At 45.4% G+C, this 27,890-nt stretch overlaps 1 protein-coding gene across 1 annotated transcript; it reads right to left on the bottom strand.

The window, feature by feature from the left end:
• Positions 1-14: 14 nt before the first annotated feature.
• UTP25 (UTP25 small subunit processome component) lies at positions 15-27,890 on the bottom strand. Its single transcript, XM_075863269.1, has 12 exons — positions 27,716-27,890; positions 18,375-18,414; positions 15,365-15,620; positions 14,885-15,073; positions 13,638-13,726; positions 12,547-12,948; positions 9,076-9,292; positions 8,478-8,677; positions 7,500-7,682; positions 4,171-4,283; positions 2,736-2,981; positions 15-1,716 (listed from the first exon to the last, which is right to left on the bottom strand). The coding sequence occupies exons 1-12, from the start codon at positions 27,820-27,822 to the stop codon at positions 1,470-1,472; spliced, it is 2,289 nt and encodes a 762-aa protein (XP_075719384.1). The 5' UTR covers positions 27,823-27,890; the 3' UTR covers positions 15-1,469.

The raw sequence follows: 27,890 nt of genomic DNA, 5'->3' as shown, positions 1-27,890 counted from the left end.
CGTTGATCCTTAAAGTGGCACCAATGTATTTTTATTAGCGGATTATTATGGTGTTGATTTTTCTTAAAGGGTCATTTGCTGTGCAGATAGATATCGTTCTCTGTTATCAGCCAATTCAAGTCCAGTCGCTTGTCAATAGGACGAGGTCGCTCCCTCCATCAGCACTGGTTTATCTTCTAGATTTAGGTTATAATGAACCTCCAGAATATTAACAGACGAGTGAATGATCATTTTAGATGCTGCACGTGTATGAAGTTGTGGACTTTAGATTTAGTTCCCTTTTAGGCTATGTTCACACATGGCAGAACATGCGACATTTGGTCAATGGGCTCGGATACTACAGGTCATCTTCTGACCTGGCCTAATCCTAAATCTCTTGAAGAGAATCTCTAAGTAAATGATTTTATTATACATTTTCAGTCAAGTTGAAAATAAATTTTGTTATAGTTTTCCTTTTGGTTTATTTGCATATTTATTATGCGTATGTGGTGAGAGGACCCCCTGGCAGAGATCACAGTCTGCCACCTAGTGGCTCGTCTTAGCAGATATTACATGATAGACCAGGACCGTCTAAGTCAATATTTGCCAGATAAAGACGGAGATGTTCTTTTTATTGTGCTAATGTTGAAAAAAACTTGAGAACGAAAAAAAAACAACCTCCGGTGATACCCAACACAAAGTAAAACTGGCCTATGATAATATTTTATATAGCATTCAGCACCTCACACTTCCCATGCCAATAGTGTGCTGCCAGTTCGCTCAGGACCCCCCTCTATTAGCCAGAACTGAGAGCCACTGAAAAGACCACTTTCTACTTCAGGACCTGGTGCGTCAGTGCATAAGACGGCTAACGCGTTTTTTCCTATGTAAAGCAGCAAAGGATATGACTAGATATTTTTGTGGATAACTGTTCTTTTTTTACTTGCTCCCAGGACTTGCTCTAACAACCAGCATACGATGGCATATTATAGTGGCCTAAACCTTCAACCTTTCGATTAACAGATAAGATTGTATTTACACGCGTCAGCTTTGTTCCATTTTCTGTTGCGATTATTGCAAAATAAGCATATAATGGTTATGCAGAACAACATCGTTCTTGCCATAGTTTTTCATAACCATTTTTTTGCCACAACCAGCAGGTGTAAATTCCACTTTCTTGGGGTAGATCGCACCTACGTCCCCATGAACGGCACATTTCCACTACTTTAGGGCCGGTGGGTAGAAGGACTCAACCACAACATTTTGCACAAAATCCATGAGCTTCAGGTTTAACTTCCGAACCTCATTTTCTGACTTCACTGTAATTATCAGCTGACAAAAATTGGTATTGGTTATAATTGCAATTAAAGAAAAAAAATCACGGTAAGATGTTCATCAATATTACTAACAGGTTACAAAACAAAAAACAATTCTGTACAATATTAGCGATTATTTCAGTGAGTCTTCGTTTTTGTTGGGGGGGGGGGGGTTTAATTATTTTCCCCAGTAACAAACAGGTGCACTTTCTTCTTAGACTGTAACATCTGAGCGGTCCTCTCTGCGCCCACCACTGCGGCCAGTCTCTGGGCATCATACTTGGAGTACAGCACAGTGCAGGTCCACGTGGCCTCCTCACCCTTGTTCCACGCCTTCATCATATTACACACCTCACTGTAGAAATGCGGATAAGTGGGGAGCTCGTAGAAGATAAGGTTCCGGATGCCCCTCAGCATATACCTAAGAACATGAGAAGAACGATTTATAATCGGTCATCATTCAGCCGCTTTATAAGACGTGCTTATAGCGCTATACTGGTATGTCCCAAAACCAGGAGACGTCTGAGAACCTCTGACTCTAAAAGGGCCTTTTACACCGTCCAATAAGCGGCCGGTGCAGCGAGCGCCGATCAACGAGACATTAATTTCCGGAAAAAGCCGACCCGAAACTGAACAAAGCGGCAGAAGCGAGCGGGTGAGCGCTGAGCCGCTTTGTTCATTTTAGCGTTGTTTGGTCAGGGTCTCAGTGCTCGGACCACCACCAATCAAAACTTATGACATGTCATAAGTTTGATGAAAGTTTAGTTACCCTTTAATAATTAGGACTTGTAGTGCTTTTAGTATTAGGGTATGTTCACACGGCCTATTTACGGACGTAATTCGGGCGTTTTGGCCCCGAATTACGTCTGAAAATAGCGCCTCAATAGCGCTGACAAACATCTGCCCATTGAAAGCAACGGGCAGACGTTTGTCTGTTCACACGAGGCGTATATTTACGCGCCGCTGTCAAATGACGGCGCGTAACTAGACGCCCGCGTCAAAGAAGTGACCTGTCACTTCTTTGGCCGTAATTGGAGCCGCTATTCATTGACTCCAATGAATAGCAGCGCTAATTACGGCCGTAATTGACGCGGCGTTCAAGCGCCTGCACATGCCGGTACGGCTGAAATTACGGGGATGTTTTCAGGCTGAAACATCCCCGTAATTTCAGCCGTTACGGACCCCCGCCGTGTGAACATACCCTTACTAGCGGGAGTTCCTGCTGCCATTCTCCCAAGGCTAAGCTCCTCGGGGACGGTGCTGAAGGGCAGCCAATAGGGCACCATGTCATAGTAATGTTTGTTAAAGCTCATACGACAATAAAATGTTACTCATCTTCATAGTAAACACCTGGGCGCCGCCATTAACGAGACGCACTAATGAGCCCCCCACCCCCCTGGGAGACATTAGGCTTCAAAAAACAAGCTCCGATAACCTCACCTCTTGTAGAAGTAAAACCTCTCTGTGACCAGAAGGAAATGTCGCTCTCCTTTCAGAAAGAACTGCCGTGCTCTAGAGATCCCGGCCTTGTCCGTGTATTCACAGATGTGTGTGAAATTCAGCTCTTCCTTTATGAAGTAATTTCGGAGCCGCACATAATCAAAGTAGGAAGGGATGTAAATCAGGGTGTGTGACATGATGGCGTCTCGATACTGTGGCAGGATCTTGTCAGTGAAAAATCTAAATCTAGGGAAAGAAGAACCAGATTATTTCCGGGAAAAGAAATTGCATTAAAAAAAGAGTCTGATGGCATGGAGCTGCATTTTATACTGGAGAACTGCATTCATATTTCTTAGAGTGGTTGTCAAGTCATAAAAAATGTATGGCCTATCCTCAGGAAAAGCCATCAATATCTGATCGGTGGTGGTCAGACTCCCGGCACCCCCGCTGATCAGCTGTTGGGAAGGAGCCGCAGCTTTACTTCACCTTCATTCCTTATCGGCTTGTACTGTGAATCCCTGACACACTTGTAGCGGTGGTTGTGAATACTGTGAACCACTAGTGTGTCGGGGATTCACAGTACTGAGCAGTGACAGTAACGAAGGGGAAGTAGCGCTCTTATAAATGAATGCCGTGGCCCCTTCAAAACAGCTGATCAGCAGAGTGCCGGTAGTCAGACCCCGCCGATCAGATATTGATGGCCTATCCTGGGGAACAGGCAGTCCGTATCTTACGAATGGACCACAACTTTAATAAAGTGAAGGTCAACCTAGAATATTATGGGAGCCTTAGCCAAAATATTATATTGAATGTCCCTAATTTGAAGCTGCCTTTCCATTGCACATAAGAGGTCACTCTGCATTTTAGTGTAGAGAAGAAAGGTAGACCGCCAAATGAACGGTCAGATGTTTTTAAATCTGGCAGGTATGATCATGAAGGGGGACCACTCAAGTGCAGCTAATTCTCTCCTGCAAAAGGGGAGCACTGGACGCCTGTTCGCAGCATCAGGGAGGACATATGACACATTAATGGGATGATTTAGCTCTTCCTTCAGAACCCATCTGTTGCGCCTCTTTTGCAGGAAGTTCCTTCTCCTGTGCCAACCTCTTCAGCAGCTGCAGTGTGTATTATACCAGTACTGTGCCCGAGCTCTGCAGAGCATTATAATACACACCTCATATGCTGCAAACATCCTTTTTAGGAAAGATTGAGAGTGTTTCATATCAATCAGCATTGGACATAAAGCGCCCCCCCCCCCCCATATAAATTATAAAGAATATTAGACGTCAGCTCTGACTCCCGTGACCTGTATAAATGCACTCAGCCTGCGGCCTAGATGTGGTCACAGAACTTCTTAGTAAACTATAATAATCTTATTTATATGAGGGGAGACATGCTGATTACTATATGTCTATACGGATAATCTTTGCCTTACCGTGCATCCATTATAGAAAGCAGGCTGTCCGCCTCCAGACGCTGAAACACGTGAGGGAGCTGCACCAGGACTTGACAAATGGAGCCGGTTATAGACATGTTTCTTACAGCCACCTGCATAGGAATAGATATTAAAAAAAAGCAAGTCACATAGGGGCAATGGTTATTCTATTCCCTCTTAAAAGCTATGTATACCTTGGATAGGCAATATTTTTTTAATAAAAAGGTTTTTCAGTGTGATTAACGCACCTTTAAGTTTTTTTATTGAAAATTATTTTAACTTTTTGAGATACAGCTGCTCTGTATGCTCTATACAGAGCAGCTGTATCATTCACTATGACCTGAATCCGTCAGTCCCGTGGACCTGACGGGTTCTGTGTGTCTCGGACACGCTGGATCCACCTGTAAATCGATCACATCTAAGTTATGAATTTAGATGGGATTGGTAAAAGCGCGATCGTGTGTCAGAAACTCGCAGGACCCGCTGTCACTGAAGCCGTCAGTCTCGTGGACCTGACGGGAGCAGGATTTAGCGAAAGATACAGCTGCTCCGTATACAGAATACAAAGCAGCTGTATCTAAAAAAACAAAACTATTTCGAAATTTGCACTAATCACATTGACTGATCTTTTTATTAAAAATATAAACAAAGCCTTTAATCAACATCTCCAGGAGAAAAAACAGGTTATAACTTCTGTTAGTTGTTTTACATCTGTTACAGGGAAGGCTGGGTGACAACCGGTACGGCCAAGGTCACAGTTCCCATAAGGGTCGTTGGCGAAGTACTAAACTGCAAATCTTCCCAGTAAGTGGGAGCAGGAGATGTATTACTGCAGAACTATGCAGATTTGTCATTCAAGCTCCAGGACTCATAACAAAAAAATAAAAATAAAAAAAATAAAAATAAATTTAAAAAAAATAAATGTATGGCTGTCAATAAACCTTGTGCAGGACAGTCATGAATGGCAAATCTGCCGAATTATGCAGCGATATATTCCCCAATACCAAGTCACTGTATAACGAGGCAGATTCAGGAGTCTGGCACTGCTTGCAGACAACCTCTGTGGGAGCTGTAATGGTGGTCAGACATCTTACTGCAAACATATAGAAGTAAGAAACTGCTGAACAGAAACTTTAGAAACCTGGAAGAGGAGAACAACACTTCTTTTCACAGGTGACTTTCTATTAGGGTGAAGGTTTCCTTTAAGCTGATCACGTTTGTGATGTACGTTTATAGCGTATGCCAGGAAAGCTCCCGGCGTACACAAGAAACGGGTCCATAGGGCCCCATTAGCCTGACGGAGGCCAACTATGGGTGACACACTGTACGGCGTCCTTCACAGGCATCTGTTAAACGTATACGTCATGGGCTTTTAAAAATAGTTTTTCATGATGCATCTGTTAAATAGATGCCAATATATCTTATATAACAGTGCCATTCGCCGCCCACAGGCTATCATGGCATCCATTTAACAGCCACGACACGCAGTGTCATAAGGGGTCATGACATATCCCCTAAATGTTTCCCATTATAGTCTATGGGGGACAGATGCTACGGATACATCACAGTCTACGGTTAAAGTGTATATCTTTTAAGAATAAGAGGTCACATGTGTGTACATGAGGAATAACACTATTTCTGACCATTTTAGGACTTGTATTTTGCATTATTTAGCAGTTTTTCCCTTTGCAGGATCTCTAATTCTCAGTTTTCTCTGAGCTAGTGGACGGAGACTAAGCGATCATGTCTTCTATACACAGCAAACACATAGGAGAGTAGCATTCTCCTCTTCTATCTCTATCACATATATAGAAGCTGCAGCACCATGGAAGAGATTATACAGCAGTAATGAGCAGTGTAGCCAGCACTGGGGTGAGATAAAACACTTACCAGGAAGCTGCTGCAGCGTCTGTCTGTGTCTCTCACACTGCTCCCCTAACCCCTCCATGGACTTGTATTGACTTTGCGTCTGCGTCTGTCTCACTTTCACTGCTCCCGCCTTCTGTTCACCCCTCCCCTCTCCAATGACTTGTATGGACACACAGTGAAAAGACACAATCCCCCCCCCCCCCCCCTTCTGCAGTCTGACAATTCTGCTCTGTAACCAGGGACGGACTCTGTTTGACAACAGGGAGTGGACAGCAGATTACAGGAAGGGAGACACCTAGTGGTAGTAACTTTACACAGAATTTGCATGGATAAAACAAGTAAATTGTAACAGTAAGTCAATTACAAAGTTGATCTATATCAGCTATAGTATTAAATTATCATAAGTTGTTAGAAAAGTTAGTGTCGATTTAAAGGAACAGTGTTACCACAAAAAATGTTTTAATATGTTAAAGATGTTAGTGCTTTATTAAAAACGTTTGGATTAATTTGTGTGTTTGTGTGTTACTTTTTCTTATTTTTACACTTTTTCTTCCCTATGGGGGCTGCCATTTTTTTTTCCATTTCTGTATGTGTCGATTAACGACACATACAGACATGGAATACGGCAGCTCCAGTCCCATAGGGACTGCGAACGGGGCACGTTCCATCCACTAACATGTACGCCGCTGTGTGGGAACGGCGCATGCGCCGCTCCCACACAGTTCAATTTGAAATGCGCGCCGTCCGGCGCCATTTTCCTGTAGACCGGAAGTCGCGGCCGGACAGTAAGATTACTACTTCCGGTCGCGGCTTCCGGACTTGTGCACATGGAGCAGCGGCAGCAGACGGAGCGGATGGACCGGAGGGAGCGGCGGCGACTGGAGCAGGTAAGGGATTTCTATGTATGTTTGTGTTTCAGTGTGTTTTACTACTGTATGTAAACCTTCTACACTGTGTGTTAGCTCAAAAAATGGCAACACACAGTGTAGGAGGTTTGACCGTTCAAACCCCTCGTTTCTCCCGGCACTAGCCAGGATAAAGGAGGGGGGGATGCTGAGAGCTCACTAGAGCGAGGGCTTTTTACCCAATTTTGCAGCATAAAGCAATGTGGTTGCTTTACCACATGCAATGCTGCAATTTTGGGAATGGCTCCATCTAGTGACCAGCAATGGGAAATATTATAAATTAGAATCCAATTGAATCCAATTTATAATATTTCCTGACTCGTGAAAAAAAAATAAAAAAAATTAGAACAATGTTTAATCACCCACACACTAATTGTTTAACTAAAAAAAAACAAAACATGTTTTGCTGGCAACACATTCCCTTTAATGTGTACATTGGGAGCTCTTCCCAGTGTATACGCTAGACGCAGTGAAAAAATGGGATGTGGGATGGGGCCCTAGTCGTTGCAGGCATGTTTATGGAACCCAAGGCTAAGCAGCACCCTTTGTACTTACCTGTCCACTGTAATTAAAGCAATGCTTATTAAATATAGAGTTTATCTGGGGGTCCTGCAAGGCACTAAACAGTAGTGTCTGCCGATAGTACTTGGCCCAGTTACTGAGGTTCCACATGCGAACACGGGAGAAGTCCACACCATGAGATTCTGTCGGCTGGAGATTGAGGTGAGACATCAGGTGCTGAAAATGGAGAAGGCAAACAAGTTATGCGCGGATTATAGCAAGAGAATCTAGAAGTCTTGTTAAGAACCATGTAAACTTTCAGATGTATCATTTGGACTTGAGAAGATCCAGCTCATTGAAAAAAAAGACAATTATGCTCCGAAGAAGACGACCAAGATGCATGGAGATAATCACAGAAATCAAACATGCCACAGAGGGCTTTAAAAGGGGGTCATCCACTTTGGGTAATATGTCCAGTATGATAAGCGGTTTCACTGGGTGTCTCGCCAATGGGTCCTCATCTACTGGAGAAACTTGTAGCAAGTATTCAATTCCCATGCAGCGGAAAAACGAAAGAAATTAAAAAGTGTATCTAAGACATTTATTACATATGTACAGGACCTACGAACCCCGTACCGCCTGGTAAGACAGCCGCTGCATCCAGACAGGGACGCACTCCTTATTGATTCTTAGGAGATTGATGATGTTTCCATAATTCCCATAGGAATTCCCAGAGCTGGGACCCGCATCTATCAGACATTTATCGCTTATGCCGTGCCTTGTAATAAATGCCTTAAATAAAAATACCCCTTTAAGCAGTACTCCGTTCTCATCAAATGGTGCGGTCTGTGGAAGTGAGAAAATCTTAGTAGCGCATGTCCTGACTGGCGAATAGAGGAAGGTCGTGAACAGGGGGCACACAAGTGTGCTAAAAACAGACAAACTCTTTAAGACCCAAAGCACAAGACAAGTGGATAATAACAATAATCATGTCATGAGAATAACACACAGACACAGCGAGTGCACACTTACCAGCACGTGCTCCCAGTTCTGCATCAGGTAGATATCAGCCTGATCGATGATGAGGACCTCTATAGAAGAAAGGAAATCAAAGTCTCTCTTCTCCCCTTCACTACCGATGATGGTACGTAGACCGAGAGGAGACGCAATGAGAATATCAGACGAGTAGAAAGGTGAATAGAGTCTCATGCTCTTCTGTAGAATAGACACGCCTGAGGGACAAAGTGACGATATTTACTTCTAGGTCATTATACTATATAGAGCGCAACATATAGAGACGTCACGGACATCTGTCTGTCACCAGTGGAGCTCACGATCTCATAGGTATATAAACACTAGGCCCAATCTTTATAATAAGCCAATTAACCTATCAGCATATATTTAGAATGTGCAAGACACAGAAGATATAAATCCCATGTAGATATTGCCCTGATCACATCTGAAGCCAATAGTCCAGTGCTGTCAGGTAATAATGCTAACCCCAGGCGCACACAGATACAGCACGGGCCCACAGCAGGAACGGGCACGGCTTTACTGACCAATACAATACAGATGTGTAATACGGCCGTGTGCATGAGCCCTTATACCAGTCGTCGTCCTCATATCTCACCTATCCTAAAATGGTCATCAATGTTCCCAGCAAATATGGCTTCATAATCCTCAGGCCGTTTCAAATTGGGAGGTCTGTCTTCTGGCTCAGAGCCAAATTCATCCTTGAATCTCTTCTTGTTACTCACATCCACTTTCCTGCCTGGGACCTCCAAGAGACTGATTAAAAGCTGCACCACCCGCAGGGCAGATTCACGGAATGGGACAACTATGAGGACCTAAAGAGATACAAGAGCAGTGTTGTCTCATGACCGACATTTATAGCATTTCCAGAACTGCCATATAAGTGAATGGGATTTATGTAAACCGCGTAACTCCACTGTTTCTGCAACCCGACCACCTTCACCGCCTGGGTGCAGCGACCACCTCACCAGGCACGGACCCCAGTTCTTTAGATGGGTGCAAGTCCCAGAAGTGAGACCCACATCTATCAGACATTTATGGCATAGCCTGTGGAAATGCCATCAAATTCTGTTCTGAGACGACCCCTTTAATATTTCTACTTGGCACGGTTAATATCTCGGCATAAACCATATTAAGACACTTTATGATACAAAACGTATTTATACCGTACATCAGTTCTCTGAATTCACATGGTAGTGTATACAATGGATGTTTTCATTGTGGTTACATCCGACACCCTGTATATAGCTATACTAGTAGTTCTGATTCTTCACTTTGTATTTTGTAAAAACACGTTCCGGCTGACGAAACTTCACACATGTAATATAGCGTATTAGTAGATCTAGTATAGGACTATGGGAAAACTTGTACTTGTATATATTTATTTCTGTTGCTTATATAGCGCTGACATATTTAGCAGTGATGTACAAATTGTCGCCATTCATATCAGTCCCGGTCCCCAATGGAGCTCATAATCTCATTTCACAGGAAACCAGATCACGGTCATCATTGCTGGTATGGCGACCCATGGTGTTCTGCTTGATACCCTCTCAGAATTATCCAACCAATAGCTCAGTCCCACCACTGAATCCTCATGTACACGGACAGCAGTGACAACTGCAAGCCAATAAGAATTGGCGCACTAGAAGTGTCTTCTTTCATATTAGGCGGACATTCCGAGAGGGAATTAAAAGAACACCAGAGGGCGCCATAACGTGTGTGTGTGTGTGTGTATATATATATATATATATATATACATACATACATACATACACACACACACACACACACACACACACACACAGGAACATTGTTTTTTTCCAAATGGTTCCATTTAAAAAAAAAATATTTATGCCTTGTGTGATCTAAGGGTAAGTTCACATCTCATTTTTACTGTATGTCTGACGTGCACATTTTGACATGAAAAACTAGTGTCAAAATGCGCACCACAGCGTGTATATTAAAGAAGCACTCCACTTTATATTTTTATTGCACCCTCCATTTGTACATTGGTGTATCAGTGGGGTGCTGTGTGCAAAAATACTTACCGATCCCCGCATCTTGTCGTTTTCCGGGTCCAGTGCCGCCAACGTGATCTTCATTCTGACCTGGTCTGGATTCGCTGCTTTTCAGAAAACAGGAAGTCAGGCTCTCAATGCATTCCTATGGAGCCTCGTTCCGGCCTTGTTCTGGCTCCCATAGGAATGCATTGAGAGCCTGCGTTCCGGTTTATTCAAAAACACAGCGACTCCAGACCGGGCCAGAATGAAGATCACGTGGGCGGAGCTGGACCCGAAAAATTCAAGATGCGTGGGATCGGTAAGTATTTTTCCACACAGCACCCCACTGAAACACCAATGTACAAATGGAGGGGAAAATAAAAAAATAAAGTGGAGTGCTTCTTTTAGTTCTATGGTCAGGACGGATGCACTAATGGTGTCGTTTTTGCATACATTGTGTGTGCTTACGTTCTTATCTAGGGCTGGACGATTAACCTAATTAATTCGATTAATTCGCCATTTCAAGTTGGCACAGTTCTGGATTTGTCCAGAATCGTGAAATCGTTACAGGCCCTTCCCCCCCCCCCCCCATAGCAGGAGAGAGAAAAAAAAAAAATCTTTATTAAGAACCAGCAGACACGATGCACAGGGCATCTACTTTAATGAATGCCGACAAGCAGCGGTGAGAGGAGCGGGGTTTGTTCTGTGTGTAACGGAGTCCAGAGACTGTTTTATACAGACTCCCGTTCTCCCGGGCAGCTTCTTAACCCATTCAGTTCCTGCTGCATTTTAAGGATTAAGAAACTATAGCCACCCTATAGCTTATTAAGCCTTGAAATGCAGCAGGAACTGAATGGCTAAATGAAGTGGTTCTCGTGATCTTCAGTTGTGAGGCAGCAGAGAGCAGAGTCAGTGGAGGAGCCTCAGTGCTGGTGATATACAATGCAGCGGGGGTTACTAGTTCTGTGTAGTACGGCTGATAATAAAATCCAAGAGACTTACCACTGAAGTTATGTCTAAGCAGTCATAGATCACACGCAGACTTTGGGGGTAATTTATCAACCTTCCTACACCAGAAAAGTCACAAAAGGGCCTAAAAAAATAATAATCACAATTTGCTGTCCAAATTGCGACTTGCCCTTTTTGCGCCACCCACCACACTTTTGTAGAAAGGGAAAGCGTGACTACTCCGGCCCAACAAATTATAATTTACGCCAAGCTAATTGTAACATAAGGACACGTTAAAGGGCCTATTACACCGGACAATTTTGGCCAATGCAATGAGCGCCGATCAACAAGACAGCTCGTTGATCGGCGCTCGCTTGCACCTGTCACAAGGAGCTATGGATGGCGACGAGCAGTCGTTACTCCGATCGCTCGTCCCCGTACATTATCATCGTGTCGGCAGCGCGTCTCCCGGTTTACACAGGAAAATGTGCTGACGACAACAATAATCGAGATTCTATCAAAATCTAAATCGCCCAGCCCTACTCTTTTTTTTCCCATGTGCTGAAAAGCGTAGTCTACTACGCTTTCAGTACTTTTCAAAAAACACATACCACACGCATACTTTATTTGTATTGAAGTCAATGGCGATGTATGGACGACGTATGCAACTACGTTTGCATATGTAAATCACATACATTGTTGTTACCATATATGGGAAATCTTGACTTTACAAAGCTCGATTTAGCTCAAGAACAAAAAAAACGTATATGTTTTAAGAAGAACGGACACAAACGTATGCTACAAAAAAGTAAGCGTATGTTACAAATGCATACGTTTGTCAATTTAAAAACGTACACGTCGTCGTATAACACAAACGTGTGCACAAAACGAGATGTGAACTAACAAAGAAATGTAATATTTAAAAGGGGTATTTCCTTCTTATAAAGGGATGGCATTTATCATCACTTTATAAATCGGTGGGAGTCCAACCTCTGACACTCCCTCCAATCCTAAAAATAATGGGTGCCACAGCACAGGTTAATGAGGCGTCCCCTTCCTGCACAGCGGCGCTTCTGGCCACCCTACCAATCACCCATTTAACGAAGGTTAGAAGAGATTACCTTAGGTCTGGTAAGTCCCTGGTCTCGGAGGTCCTCCTCATCAAGTCCCGTCTTCTGATCTCTCTTTTTAGCATTATTGTTGAGTACTTGAGAGTTGGCTTTTAGCACATGATTGAGCGCGTGCAGACAGTAGACATGTCTAATCTCTTCCCCTTGAGCGGTCGCCATCCTGGACGGATAATAGAAGTCTTTGTAAGAGTTCATAACTGTGAAAAGTTCTCTCTGTAGCGGGGTGAAGATCCGATCGCTCTGGCCAGCGAGAAGGGAGCCGTTTGCTCTAAGCCATGTGGAATTCAGTGGTTTGTGCAGAAACAACTTCGTCATATCAGTTTCTTTCTCAGATTTGAGCGGGTGAACCTTTTCTAAGGACGAGGAACATACCAACTGACCCAGCGTTGGCCACTGAAGAAACAGAAAACAAATTATTAAACCTAATTAATGCAACTGGCATAGCTCAATAATAATAGATCAGAGCGGCGTGACATAACCTTAAGGCCTTGTTCACACAGTGCAGAATTTGCATGTATTTGTTTTAAAGTCAAAACCAGGAATGGAGACTAAACGGAAGAAATAGATAAGGGAAGGCCTTATAGGTCTGCTTTCCTGGATCCAATTCTGGTTTTAGCTTAAAAATGCATGCAAAATCTGCACTGCGTGAACAAGGCCAAGCGCTTTTCCCCGCTTCATTTTAGCTATCAGTGGTGGTCTCAGTGCTTGGACCCCCACCGATCAAAACTTCTGACATGTCAAAAGCTTTAAAAAGTTTAGTTACGCTTTCACAGTACGAATAAAATCTTTATTATAGTAACGGTCAAGAGGGTCCTAATGTGACAACCAAGGATTGGTTAGGTGCTTAGGTGATTGGCATATTCCAACCCCCACTCCCCTGAAATTTGAAGGCAATGATTTTGGGTTGCACAAATTATTTTTTATTTTTTTTCAGCAAAAACATATCCAGAGATCACACATTGATGGGTGAGCCGAAGTAGAAGACATTAAAGTATGTGACCCTGGACTGATCCATGTAGTGGTTTGAATTCAGGCTAGAAGGAATTTTGTAATAACTCTTTATGACTCGTAAGGGCCGTTACCTTTAAAGATAAAGTTGTTTTAGGGTTGCTTGTAATTTTGGTAAAGTCGTCGTCTTGTAGTTCTCGGTCAATATGCCTTTTATATGGATCTAAAGAAAGAAGAACAAACAATGAATATTATCTACAGTTATTCTTCATGTATACAGATCTCATATAAAGGGATGGTGACCCTAAAGTCCATCTAGGATATGCATTTAAAGGAGAGACATGTGAGGAAGTATTGACCATGGTAGGGATTTTTTCAGTCTACCAAGACTGATAACCATACACCGAATTTAAAGGGGTTTTCCGAGATATTATATTGATGGTAAATCTCTAGGATATGCTATAAATATGTGATCAGTGGCGGTTGACGGAGTATCGATTCCCCTTTTTTCTCATGTGTAGCAGCAGTCAGACCCTACAGAACATACATTGATGATAGGGATCTGACACCAATGTTATATCTAAGGCCTCATGCACACGGCCGTGATTTTTGGGTCGGCCGGCAGCGGACGGTCAGCCGCAAGCCCGCCGCAAATCGCGGGCTATGCACATTATTTTCAATGAGCCCGGACCGCAGAAGACGACCGTAATAAGACATGTCTGTTCTTTCTGCGGTGCGGGCTCCCGGGCCATGCACGGACCGTAAAAACGACGGTCGTGTGCATGGCCCCATAGAAATGAATGGGGCCGCAATTCTCCCGTGGATTTTCGGGGAAATTGCGGCCGCAAAAGCACGTTCGGGTGCATGGGGCCTTAGAAAACCCTTTTGAATTCAGTGAAATGTTCCGGTTATCAGCCACTTCAAGCTGGGAAAAGCCAACTGTAGTGTTTTTCAATAGGGTGATTGACTGAAAGTCCAACAAAATCTTTTTCCACATGATCGGTACTTTATCCCACATATCTCTTCCTCACACATCTTTATCCCACACATCTCTCAGCAGCCTTTAGTTCCACTTTCTCTGTCTGCAGGGTCTATGTAAAGATTTTAAGACCTCAAGAGTCACCAAAAAACCTTAACAAGCAGTAGTAGGAGGGAGGAAAGGGATACAGTTGCCGTTTTTCACTCTGTTTTAGTGATACAGCAAGAGGGGGGGGGGGAAGACATCCGATTGGCTCAGAGCAGAGAAAAGGAAAAGACTCACAATCTGCAGGTTACACGCCACATTTCTGGCCGCACTACAGGAGGAATTTTTTATTTTTTTTGTAATGACAAGTACAATTCAGCTTCTTCATAGAAATTGAAGGGGAGAATAGAAGAATACCTTCACAACTTGTACCGGCGTGCTCTGTGGTGTCATTCTGAAGGACTTCAGCATCTTCCTGTAAGAAATTTGTATCTAAACTGAATTTAGTTTCCTGTTTACTGTCCATGAATTCCTCTCCATTTTCCGGAGCCGGATCTCTGGGATCTGTCGGTTCTTCATCATCACCTTGTTCCTCACCAACACGCTCTGAAACAATAAAAAACAGCATTACTCAAGGTCCATCTGGATAGTCTAGGATTCCTACTCATCCAGCATGCAAAAAGAACCATTTTTAGGACCGGGATTCAAAGGGCAAGAGAGTGTCAGGTTAAGAGCGTATGAGAACATTGGCTGCGCCACACTGTTCCATCAGACAGACTAGAGACATCAATAGATATCCAACCCGTGCCGGTCTAATTGTTGCAAAATTGCAGGAAGTCTGGGCATGCTGGGAGTTGTGGTTTGGCATCTATAGCAAAAGACTTGGTAAATTACTACCTTCTTGGACTGCATCATCCCCTTCTGCCTCTTGCTCTTCTTCACTGTCCTCATCTCCTGAGTTAGAGGCCAACCGTTCATTCTCATCCTTCATCTGCACCCCATCATCCTCATCTTGCTCCTCTTCATCATCATCATCTTCTTCCTCATCAGAAACATGCTTTAATGTCGCAAGCAGTTGCTGATACACGTTGGGATTCTCGGCTTCACTCTCGGCCTCGCTCTCTGAATTGGATTCATTCTCAAAACTATCCGGCTGAAAAAGAAATAAAAATCATTGAATAATCTGAACAATCTGCAGTAGATTGAAAAAGTAAACCCTACAGGCTACAGCGAAACGGCATCCGTTGCAGCGCGTTTCACCGTCTCGTGGAATTGAGAAGTAAATTTTCTCTTTCAATGATTACTGAGTGGGCGGGCTCTTCCTGGTGTGATGTCAGAGCTGTGCTGTGTGCACTAAGCCAATCAAATGCGTCCCCTGCTGCTCCCTTTCTCACACAGGCTAAAGCAGAGATTGCAGCTGCATCCCCCTACACCCTTTCTACCATTTACTGCATTATGCTAGACAGATTATTGGGGGGACTGTGGAGGTTTCTAAACATTCATAGAAAGCCTGCAGGAAGGGAAAGGAGAAATACCAGCTGCTGGAAATTAAGGAAGAGGTCATTATTCTCTAATAAAATAGTGCCTAGTGCTCCTATGCAGACATACTAGTCCTTCTCCATGAAATTAGAATATCAAAAAGTTACATTTATTTCAGTAATTCAATTTAAAAAATTGAAACTCATTCTATAGATTCATTACACACAGAGTGATCTATTTCCAGCATTTTTTTTCCTTTAATGTTGATGCTGGTGTTGGTCCACTGTGTTATATCAAGTCCAGAGTCAGCGCAGCGTCTACCAGGACATTTCCCAGCACTTCATGCTTGCCTCTGCTGACAAGCTTTATGGAGATGCCGATTTCATTTTCCAGCAGGACTTGGCACCTGCCCACACTGCCAAAAGTACCAACACCTGGTGTAATAACCACAGTATCACTGCGCTTGATTGGCCAGCAAACTCGCCTGACCTAAACCCCATAGAGAATCTATAGGGTATTGTCAAGAGGAAGATGAGACCCCAGACCCAACAATGCAGACGAGCTGAAGGCCACTATCAAAGCAACCTGGGCATCCATAACACCTCAGCAGTGCCACAGGCTGATCGCCTCCATGCCACGCCGCATTGAGAACACCTCAGCAGTGCCACAGGCTGATCGCCCCCATGCCACGCCGCATTGATGCAGTAATTCATGCAAAAGGAGCCCCGACCAAGTATTGAGGGCAGATACTGGACATACTTTTCAGTAGGACAACATTTTGGTATTAAAAAACATTTTTGAAATTGGGCTTATATAATATTCTAATTTTCTGAGACACTAAATTTTGGGTTTTCATTAACTGTTCACGATAATCATCAACATTAGAAGAAAAAAAAGCTGGAAATAGATCACTCTGTGTATAATGAATCTATAGAATATGAGTTTCACTTTTTGAATTACTGAAATAAATTAACTTTTTGATGATATTCTAATTCATTGAGAAGGACTAGTATGTGCCTTCATGGTTAAACAGGCTCTGTCACCACATTATAAGTGGCCTATATTGTACATGATGTGATCGGCGCTGTAATGTAGATTACAGCAGTGTTTTTTATTTAGAAAAACGATCATTTTTGACGGAGTTATGACCTATATTAGCTTTATGCTAATGAGTTTCTCATAGGACAACTGGGCGTGTTTTACTTTTTGACCAAGTGGGCGTTGTGGAGAGAAGTGTATGATGCTGACCAATCAGTGACCAATCAGCGTCATACACTTCTCCCCATTCATTTACACAGCACATAGTGATCTTACTAGATCACTATGTGCAGCCACATACACACACATTAACGTTACTCAAGTGTCCTGACAGTGAATATACATTACCTCCAGCCAGGACGTGATGTCTATTCACAATCCTAAAAGTAGAGAGTTACCACAGCACTGAACCGCCAGGAGGGTGCACGCCTCTTCAGAACCTGGTCCAAGGTCCTCAATATCAGGCAGAAAAATGGACAAGGAGGCAGCACTTCCAAAATGTAGAAAAACCTTTATTCACCCATGCAACGTTTCAATCCCTCAGGATCTTTCTCAAGCATGCTTGAGAAAGATCCTGAGGGATTAAAACGTTGCATGGGTGAATAAAGGTTTTTCTACATTTTGGAAGTGCTGCCTCCTTGTCCATTATTCACAATCCTGACACTTCACTAACGTTTGTGTGAGATTTAAAGCAAGGCAAGCGTAATCTTGCGAGATTACGCTGTAAACGGTCATTTAAAATGAGATTACGCTTGCCTTGCTGTGAAAATCTCACACAAACGTTAGCGAAGTGTCAGGATTGTGAATCCTGGCTGGAGGTGATGTCTATTCACTGTCAGGACACTTGAGTAACGTTAATGTGTGTGTATGTGGCTGCACATAGTGATCTAGTAAGATCACTATGTGCTGTGTAAACGAATGGAGAGAAGTGTATGATGCTGATTGGTCACGGATTGGTCAGCGTCATACACTCCTCTGTACAACGCCCACTTGGTCAAAAAGTAAAACATGCCCATTTATCCATTAAGAAAGTCATTAGCATAAAGCTAATATAAGTCATAACTCCGTCAAAAATGATCGTTTTTCTAAATAAAAAAACACTGCTGTAATCTACATTACAGCGCCGATCACATCATGTACACGATAGGCCACTTATAATGTGGCGACAGAGCCTCTTTAAAGAACACAGACAAACCATGCGTAGTGTGATCCTGTAGTCAAATCTCTTCCATCTGTCCCCTACTTCTTAATAACTTACCCAATGTATGTTTAGCAAGTAGACTCCATCAAAAGAATATAGAGCTGTTTCCGACAGTCTGCATTGCATCAGTAAAGCACTCACAAAGGATCATTAGGTGATAATAAAAACATGAGATGTCTCATTACTCACCAGCTGAACTAGCTGTGTTCTGTCTACTGCTTTAGAAACTCTGTAATTAAAAAAAACAGGACAAGCAATTACCTTTGTTATTCAAATGCTATAAAGTAGTTAATAAGGATTTCATGAATTTATAGGGATTTTATTACACTAAGTAATCATGAGAATTTTATGATTCTAGCCACATTTCTATTTCCAGGTATAGATACAAAAGAGAAGAGAAAGGAAGTCTTTCCCTTATACTTTTACTTATTTTTGTATTCAGTTCTGTTCTCAAAAAACGACATGTGTGATTCCAGCCTAAGAGGATCAGTCAGCTCTCCTGTGTGGTGTAGTATAGAGGAGCTGTTAGCTCTCCTGTGTGGTGTAGTATAGAGGATCAGTCAGCTCTCCTGTGTGGTGTAGTATAGAGGAGCGGTCAGCTCTCCTGGGTGGTGTAGTATAGAGGAGCTGTCGGCTCTCCTGTGTGGTGTAGCATAGAGGAGCTGTCGGCTCTCCTGTGTGGTGTAGCATAGAGGAGCTGTCGGCTCTCCTGTGTGGTGTAGCATAGAGGAGCTGTCGGCTCTCCTGTGTGGTGTAGCATAGAGGAGCTGTCGGCTCTCCTGTGTGGTGTAGCATAGAGGAGCTGTCGGCTCTCCTGTGTGGTGTAGCATAGAGGAGCTGTCGGCTCTCCTGTGTGGTGTAGCATAGAGGAGCTGTCGGCTCTCCTGTGTGGTGTAGCATAGAGGAGCTGTCGGCTCTCCTGTGTGGTGTAGCATAGAGGAGCTGTCGGCTCTCCTGTGTGGTGTAGCATAGAGGAGCTGTCGGCTCTCCTGTGTGGTGTAGTATAGAGGATCTGTCAGCTCTCCTGTGTGGTGTAGTATAGAGGAGCTGTCGGCTCTCCTGTAGGGTGTAGTATAGAGGATCTGTCAGCTCTCCCGTGTTGTGGTGTAGTATAGAGGAGCGGTCAGTTCTCCTGTGTGGTGTAGTATAGAGGATATGTCAGCTCTCCTGTGTGGTGTAGTATAGAGGAGCTGTCAGTTTTCCTGTGTGGTGTAGTATAGAGGATCTGTCAGCTCTCCTGTGTGGTGTAGTATAGAGGATCTGTCAGCTCTCCTGTGTGGTGTAGTATAGAGGATCTGTCAGCTCTCCTGTGTGGTGTAGTATAGAGGATCTGTCAGCTCTCCTGTGTGGTGTAGTATAGAGGATCTGTCTGCTCTCCTGTGTGGTGTAGTATAGAGGATCTGTCTGCTCTCCTGTGTGGTGAAGTATAGAGGATCGGTCAGCACTCCTGTGTGGTGCAGTATAGAGGAGCGGTCAGCTCTCCTGTGTGGTGTAGTATAGAGGATCTGTCAGCTCTCCTGTGTGGTGTAGTATAGAGGATCTGTCAGCTCTCCTGTGTGGTGTAGTATAGAAGATCTGTCAGCTCTCCTGTGTGGTGTAGTATAGAGGATCTGTCAGCTCTCCTGTGTGGTGTAGTATAGAGGATCTGTCAGCTCTCCTGTGTGGTGTAGTATAAAGGAGCTGTCAGCTCTCATGTGTGGTGTAGTATAGAGGATCTGTCAGCTCTCCTGTGTGGTGTAGTATAGAGGATCTGTCAGCTCTCCTGTGTGGTGTGGTGTAGTATAGAGGATCTGTCAGCTCTCCTGTGTGGTGTAGTATAGAGGATCTGTCAGCTCTCCTGTGTGGTGTAGTATAGAGGATCTGTCAGCTCTCCTGTGTGGTGTAGTATAGAGGAGCTGATAGCTCTCCTGTGTGGTGTAGTATAGAGGATCGGTCAGTTCTCCTGTGTGGTGCAGTATAGAGGAGCTGTCGGCTCTCCTGTGTGGTGTAGCATAGAGGAGCTGTCGGCTCTCCTGTGTGGTGTAGCATAGAGGAGCGGTCGGCTCTCCTGTGTGGTGTAGCATAGAGGAGCGGTCGGCTCTCCTGTGTGGTGTAGCATAGAGGAGCGGTCGGCTCTCCTGTGTGGTGTAGCATAGAGGAGCTGTCGGCTCTCCTGTGTGGTGTAGCATAGAGGATCTGTCGGTTCTCCTGTGTGGTGTAGTATAGAGGAGCTGTCGGCTCTCCTGTAGGGTGTAGTATAGAGGATCTGTCAGCTCTCCCGTGTTGTGGTGTAGTATAGAGGAGTGGTCAGTTCTCCTGTGTGGTGTAGTATAGAGGATATGTCAGCTCTCCTGTGTGGTGTAGTATAGAGGAGCTGTCAGTTCTCCTGTGTGGTGTAGTATAGAGGATCTGTCAGCTCTCCTGTGTGGTGTAGTATAGAGGATCTGTCAGCTCTCCTGTGTGGTGTAGTATAGAGGATCTGTCAGCTCTCCTGTGTGGTGTAGTATAGAGGATCTGTCAGCTCTCCTGTGTGGTGTAGTATAGAGGATCTGTCTGCTCTCCTGTGTGGTGTAGTATAGAGGATCGGTCAGCACTCCTGTGTGGTGCAGTATAGAGGATCTGTCATCTCTCCTGTGTGGTGTAGTATAGAGGAGCGGTCAGCTCTCCTGTGTGGTGTAGTATAGAGGATCTGTCATCTCTCCTGTGTGGTGTAGTATAGAGGATCTGTCATCTCTCCTGTGTGGTGTAGTATAGAGGAGCGGTCAGCTCTCCTGTGTGGTGTAGTATAGAGGAGCGGTCAGCTCTCCTGTGTGGTGTAGTATAGAGGAGCGGTCAGCTCTCCTGTGTGGTGTAGTATAGAGGATCTGTCATCTCTCCTGTGTGGTGTAGTATAGAGGATCTGTCAGCTCTCCTGTGTGGTGTAGTATAGAGGATCTGTCAGCTCTCCTGTGTGGTGTAGTATAGAGGATCTGTCAGCTCTCCTGTGTGGTGTAGTATAGAGGATCTGTCAGCTCTCCTGTGTGGTGTAGTATAGAGGATCTGTCAGCTCTCCTGTGAGGTGTAGTATAGAGGATCTGTCAGCTCTCCTGTGTGGTGTAGCATAAAGGAGCTGTCAGCTCTCCTGTGTGGTGTAGCATAGAGGAGCTGTCGGCTCTCCTGTGTGGTGTAGCATAGAGGAGCTGTCGGCTCTCCTGTGTGGTGTAGCATAGAGGAGCTGTCGGCTCTCCTGTGTGGTGTAGCATAGAGGAGCTGTCGGCTCTCCTGTGTGGTGTAGCATAGAGGAGCTGTCGGCTCTCCTGTGTGGTGTAGCATAGAGGAGCTGTCGGCTCTCCTGTGTGGTGTAGTATAGAGGATCGGTCAGTTCTCCTGTGGGGTGCAGTATAGAGGAGCGGTCAGCTCTCCTGTGTGGTGTAGTATAGAGGATCTGTCAGCTCTCCTGTGTGGTGTAGTATAGAGGATCTGTCAGCTCTCCTGTGTGGTGTAGTATAGAGGAGCTGTCAGCTCTCATGTGTGGTGTAGTATAAAGGAGCTGTCAGCTCTCATGTGTGGTGTAGTATAGAGGATCTGTCAGCTCTCCTGTGTGGTGTAGTATAGAGGATCTGTCAGCTCTCCTGTGTGGTGTAGTATAGAGGAGCTGTCAGCTCTCCTGTGTGGTGTAGTATAGAGGAGCTGTCAGCTCTCCTGTGTGGTGTAGTATAGAGGATCGGTCAGTTCTCCTGTGGGGTGCAGTATAGAGGAGCTGTCGGCTCTCCTGTGTGGTGCAGTATAGAGGATCTGTCAGCTCTCCTGTGTGGTGTGGTGTAGTATAGAGGATCTGTCAGCTCTCCTGTGTGGTGTGGTGTAGTATAGAGGATCTGTCAGCTCTCCTGTGTGGTGTAGTATAGAGGATCTGTCAGCTCTCCTGTGTGGTGTAGTATAGAGAAGCTGATAGCTCTCCTGTGTGGTGTAGTATAGAGGAGCTGTCAGCTCTCCTGTGTGGTGTAGTATAGAGGATCTGTCAGCTCTCCTGTGTGGTGTAGTATAGAGGATCTGTCAGCTCTCCTGTGTGGTGTGGTGTAGTATAGAGGATCTGTCAGCTCTCCTGTGTGGTGTAGTATAGAGGATCTGTCAGCTCTCCTGTGTGGTGTAGTATAGAGGAGCTGATAGCTCTCCTGTGTGGTGTAGTATAGAGGTGCTGATAGCTCTCCTGTGTGGTGTAGTATAGAGGAGCTGTCAGCTCTCCTGTGTGGTGTAGTATAGAGGAGCTGTCAGCTCTCCTGTGTGGTGTAGTATAGAGGAGCTGTCAGCTCTCCTGTGTGGTGTAGTATAGAGGAGCTGTCAGCTCTCCTGTGTGGTGTAGTATAGAGGAGCTGTCAGCTCTCCTGTGTGGTGTAGTATAGAGGAGCTGTCAGCTCTCCTGTGTGGTGTAGTATAGAGGAGCTGTCAGCTCTCCTGTGTGGTGTAGTATAGAGGAGCTGTCAGCTCTCCTGTGTGCTGTAGTATAGAGGAGCTGTCAGCTCTCCTGTGTGCTGTAGTATAGAGGAGCTGTCAGCTCTCCTGTGTGGTGTAGTATAGAGGAGCTGTCAGCTCTCCTGTGTGGTGTAGTATAGAGGAGCTGTCAGCTCTCCTGTGTGGTGTAGTATAGAGGAGCTGTCAGCTCTCCTGTGTGGTGTAGTATAGAGGAGCTGTCAGCTCTCCTGTGTGGTGTAGTATAGAGGAGCTGTCAGCTCTCCTGTGTGGTGTAGTATAGAGGAGCTGTCAGCTCTCCGGTGTGGTGTAGTATAGAGGAGCTGTCAGCTCTCCTGTGTGGTGTAGTATAGAGGAGCTGTCAGCTCTCCTGTGTGGTGTAGTATAGAGGACCTATCAGCTCTCCTGTGTGGTGTAGTATAGAGAAGCTGTCAGCTCTCCTGTGTGGTGTAGTATAGAGGATCTGTCGGCTCTCCTGTGTGGTGTAGTATAGAGGAGCTGTCAGCTCTCCTGTGTGGTGTAGTATAGAGGAGCTGTCAGCTCTCCTGTGTGGTGTAGTATAGAGGAGCTGTCAGCTCTCCTGTGTGGTGTAGTATAGAGGACCTATCAGCTCTCCTGTGTGGTGTAGTATAGAGAAGCTGTCAGCTCTCCTGTGTGGTGTAGTATAGAGGATCTGTCGGCTCTCCTGTGTGGTGTAGTATAGAGGAGCTGTCAGCTCTCCTGTGTGGTGTAGTATAGAGCGGTCAGCTCTCCTGTGTGGTGTAGTATAGAGGAGCTGTCTGCTCTCCTGTGTGGTGTAGTATAGAGGAGCTGTCTGCTCTCCTGTGTGGTGTAGTATAGAGGAGCTGTCAGTTCTCCTGTGTGGTGGAGTATAGAGGAGCTGTCAGCTCTCCTGTGTGGTGGAGTATAGAGGATCTGTCAGCTCTCCTGTGTGGTGTAGTATAGAGGAGCTGTCAGCTCTCCTGTGTGGTGTAGTATAGAGGACCTATCAGCTCTCCTGTGTGGTGTAGTATAGAGAAGCTGTCCGCTCTCCTGTGTGGTGTAGTATAGAGGATCTGTCAGCTCTCCTGTGTGGTGTAGTATAGAGGATCTGTCAGCTCTCCTGTGTGGTGTAGTATAGAGAAGCTGATAGCTCTCCTGTGTGGTGTAGTATAGAGGAGCTGTCAGCTCTCCTGTGTGGTGTAGTATAGAGGATCTGTCAGCTCTCCTGTGTGGTGTAGTATAGAGGATCTGTCAGCTCTCCTGTGTGGTGTAGTATGGAGGAGCTGTCAGTTCTCCTGTGTGGTGTAGTATAGAGGATCTGTCATCTCTCCTGTGTGGTGTAGTATAGAGGAGCGGTCAGCTCTCCTGTGTGGTGTAGTATAGAGGAGCTGTCAGCTCTCATGTGTGGTGTAGTATAAAGGAGCTGTCAGCTCTCATGTGTGGTGTAGTATAGAGAATCTGTCAGCTATCCTGTGTGGTGTAGTATAGAGGAGCGGTCAGCTCTCCTGTGTGGTGTAGTATAGAGGAGCTGATAGCTCTCCTGTGTGGTGTAGTATAGAGGATCTGTCAGCTCTCCTGTGTGGTGTAGTATAGAGGAGCTGATAGCTCTCCTGTGTGGTGTAGTATAGAGGAGCTGTCAGCTCTCCTGTGTGGTGTAGTATAGAGGATCTGTCAGCTCTCCTGTGTGATGTAGTATAGAGGAGCTGATAGCTCTCCTGTGTGGTGTAGTATAGAGGATCGGTCAGTTCTCCTGTGTGGTGCAGTATAGAGGAGCTGTCGGCTCTCCTGTGTGGTGCAGTATAGAGGATCTGTCAGCTCTCCTGTGTGGTGTGGTGTAGTATAGAGGATCTGTCAGCTCTCCTGTGTGGTGTAGTATAGAGGATCTGTCAGCTCTCCTGTGTGGTGTAGTATAGAGGATCTGTCAGCTCTCCTGTGTGGTGTAGTATAGAGGATCTGTCAGCTCTCCTGTGTGGTGTAGTATAGAGGATCTGTCAGCTCTCCTGTGTGGTGTAGTATAGAGGATCTGTCAGCTCTCCTGTGTGGTGTAGTATAGAGGATCTGTCAGCTCTCCTGTGTGGTGCAGTATAGAGGAGCTGTCGGCTCTCCTGTGTGGTGCAGTATAGAGGATCTGTCAGCTCTCCTGTGTGGTGTGGTGTAGTATAGAGGATCTGTCAGCTCTCCTGTGTGGTGTAGTATAGAGGATCTGTCAGCTCTCCTGTGTGGTGTAGTATAGAGGATCTGTCAGCTCTCCTGTGTGGTGTAGTATAGAGGATCTGTCAGCTCTCCTGTGTGGTGTGGTATAGAGGATCTGTCAGCTCTCCTGTGTGGTGTAGTATAGAGGATCTGTCAGCTATCCTGTGTGGTGTGGTATAGAGGATCTGTCAGCTCTCCTGTGTGGTGTAGTATAGAGGAGCTGTCAGCTCTCATGTGTGGTGTAGTATAAAGGAGCTGTCAGCTCTCATGTGTGGTGTAGTATAGAGAATCTGTCAGCTATCCTGTGTGGTGTAGTATAGAGGAGCTGTCAGCTCTCCTGTGTGGTGTAGTATAGAGGAGCTGATAGCTCTCCTGTGTGGTGTAGTATAGAGGATCTGTCAGCTCTCCTGTGTGGTGTAGTATAGAGGAGCTGATAGCTCTCCTGTGTGGTGTAGTATAGAGGAGCTGTCAGCTCTCCTGTGTGGTGTAGTATAGAGGATCTGTCAGCTCTCCTGTGTGATGTAGTATAGAGGAGCTGATAGCTCTCCTGTGTGGTGTAGTATAGAGGATCGGTCAGTTCTCCTGTGTGGTGCAGTATAGAGGAGCTGTCGGCTCTCCTGTGTGGTGCAGTATAGAGGATCTGTCAGCTCTCCTGTGTGGTGTGGTGTGGTGTAGTATAGAGGATCTGTCAGCTCTCCTGTGTGGTGTAGTATAGAGGATCTGTCAGCTCTCCTGTGTGGTGTAGTATAGAGGATCTGTCAGCTCTCCTGTGTGGTGTAGTATAGAGGATCTGTCAGCTCTCGTGTGGTGTAGTATAGAGGATCTGTCAGCTCTCCTGTGTGGTGTAGTATAGAGGATCTGTCAGCTCTCCTGTGTGGTGTAGTATAGAGGATCTGTCAGCTCTCCTGTGTGGTGTAGTATAGAGGATCTGTCAGCTCTCCTGTGTGGTGCAGTATAGAGGAGCTGTCGGCTCTCCTGTGTGGTGCAGTATAGAGGATCTGTCAGCTCTCCTGTGTGGTGTGGTGTAGTATAGAGGATCTGTCAGCTCTCCTGTGTGGTGTAGTATAGAGGATCTGTCAGCTCTCCTGTGTGGTGTAGTATAGAGGATCTGTCAGCTCTCCTGTGTGGTGTAGTATAGAGGATCTGTCAGCTCTCCTGTGTGGTGTGGTATAGAGGATCTGTCAGCTCTCCTGTGTGGTGTAGTATAGAGGATCTGTCAGCTATCCTGTGTGGTGTAGTATAGAGAAGCTGATAGCTCTCCTGTGTGGTGTAGTATAGAGGAGCTGTCAACTCTCCTGTGTGGTGTAGTATAAAGGATCTGTCAGCTCTCCTGTGTGGTGTAGTATAGAGGAGCTGATAGCTCTCCTGTGTGGTGTAGTATAGAGGTGCTGATAGCTCTCCTGTGTGGTGTAGTATAGAGGATCGGTCAGTTCTCCTGTGTGGTGCAGTATAGAGGAGCTGTCAGCTCTCCTGTGTGGTGCAGTATAGAGGAGCTGTCAGCTCTCCTGTGTGGTGTAGTATAGAGGAGCTGTCAGCTCTCCTGTGTGGTGCAGTATAGAGGAGCTGTCAGCTCTCCTGTGTGGTGCAGTATAGAGGAGCTGTCAGCTCTCCTGTGTGGTGTAGTATAGAGGAGCTGTCAGCTCTCCTGTGTGGTGTAGTATAGAGGAGCTGTCAGCTCTCCTGTGTGGTGTAGTATAGAGGAGCTGTCAGCTCTCCTGTGTGGTGTAGTATAGAGGAGCTGTCAGCTCTCCTGTGTGGTGTAGTATAGAGGAGCTGTCAGCTCTCCTGTGTGGTGTAGTATAGAGGAGCTGTCAGCTCTCCTGTGTGGTGTAGTATAGAGGAGCTGTCAGCTCTCCGGTGTGGTGTAGTATAGAGGAGCTGTCAGCTCTCCTGTGTGGTGTAGTATAGAGGAGCTGTCAGCTCTCCTGTGTGGTGTAGTATAGAGGATCTGTCAGTTCTCCTGTGTGGTGTAGTATAGAGGAGCTGTCAGCTCTCCTGTGTGGTGTAGTATAGAGGAGAGGTCAGTTCTCCTGTGTGGTGTAGTATAGAGGAGCTGTCAGTTCTCCTGTGTGGTGTAGTATAGAGGAGCTGTCAGTTCTCCTGTGTGGTGTAGTATAGAGGAGAGGTCAGTTCTCCTGTGTGGTGTAGTATAGAGGAGCTGTCAGCTCTCCTGTGTGGTGTAGTATAGAGGAGCTGTCAGCTCTCCTGTGTGGTGTAGTATAGAGGACCTATCAGCTCTCCTGTGTGGTGTAGTATAGAGAAGCTGTCAGCTCTCCTGTGTGGTGTAGTATAGAGGATCTGTCGGCTCTCCTGTGTGGTGTAGTATAGAGGAGCTATCAGCTCTCCTGTGCGGTGTAGTATAGAGGAGCTGATCAGGGTGACATGGCTACTTCTGCCCAATGCGTGGTGCCCATATCTCATGTTAGATGGCACAATGTTTGCAGTCAACGGTCAGAGACATCATTTATACTACAACTTGTGCTACTGATGGCATATTCACTATTGCCATCTATAGTCTTAGCCCTTTAAGGGTTAAAGAGGTTTGTCGAAGAAAAAGTCCTATACACAAAATAGGTGATAAATGTAAAATCACATGAACGAGAATGAGGTCCTGCGTCTACCGTGTGAGTAAAGTGGCGGTCATGTGTGCGTCCTACAACTCCATTCAACGTCTATGAAAGTACAGCACTCGACTTTCTCCGTCACTCCCCATAGACATAGCAGTAGTGCGAAGACGTGACTGCCACACCATTCAAACGGGGACAAGACACGGGCCCCTCGTACTCGTGACTGGCGGGGTCCCAGTAATCTTACATGAATTGTGGGCCAACCAGACTTCTAAAGTGCATTCAGCGGGATATGTCTCTAGTTTTCTATTGGTTTAAATAAACCCCAGAATATTAACTCCTGCGTTTCCAATCCCCACTTACTGGTCATAAAAAGGATGCTGCTCCCCAAACTCCTTCAGGTGCTTCTTCTGCTTCTTGCTAAGGGAACTGACATTCTCCTCTCCTCGCTGCTTCCTTCTTTTCCCCATATTGTGCTCTATACACGTGGGTTACCACGCATGCGCTTTAGGATTCCGTCGCTTGCTCGATTACGTCA

The sequence above is a fragment of the Rhinoderma darwinii genome, chromosome 4 (genome assembly GCF_050947455.1).
Source record: "Rhinoderma darwinii isolate aRhiDar2 chromosome 4, aRhiDar2.hap1, whole genome shotgun sequence".
Taxonomy (NCBI): domain Eukaryota; kingdom Metazoa; phylum Chordata; class Amphibia; order Anura; family Rhinodermatidae; genus Rhinoderma; species Rhinoderma darwinii.
The sequence above is the reverse complement of the archived record's forward strand: the minus strand, read 5'-3'. Positions and strand labels throughout refer to the sequence as shown.

Coding starts and splice junctions, on each gene's coding strand:
- UTP25 (XM_075863269.1), bottom strand. CDS start 27,822: ATGGGGAAAAGAAGGAAGCAGCGAGGAGAGGAGAATGTCAGTTCCCTT. Junction 15,621..18,374: donor GAACACAGCTAGTTCAGCTG/GTGAGTAATGAG, acceptor TTTCTTTTTCAG/CCGGATAGTTTTGAGAATGA. Junction 2,982..4,170: donor CTTTCTATAATGGATGCACG/GTAAGGCAAAGA, acceptor TTCTTTCCCTAG/ATTTAGATTTTTCACTGACA.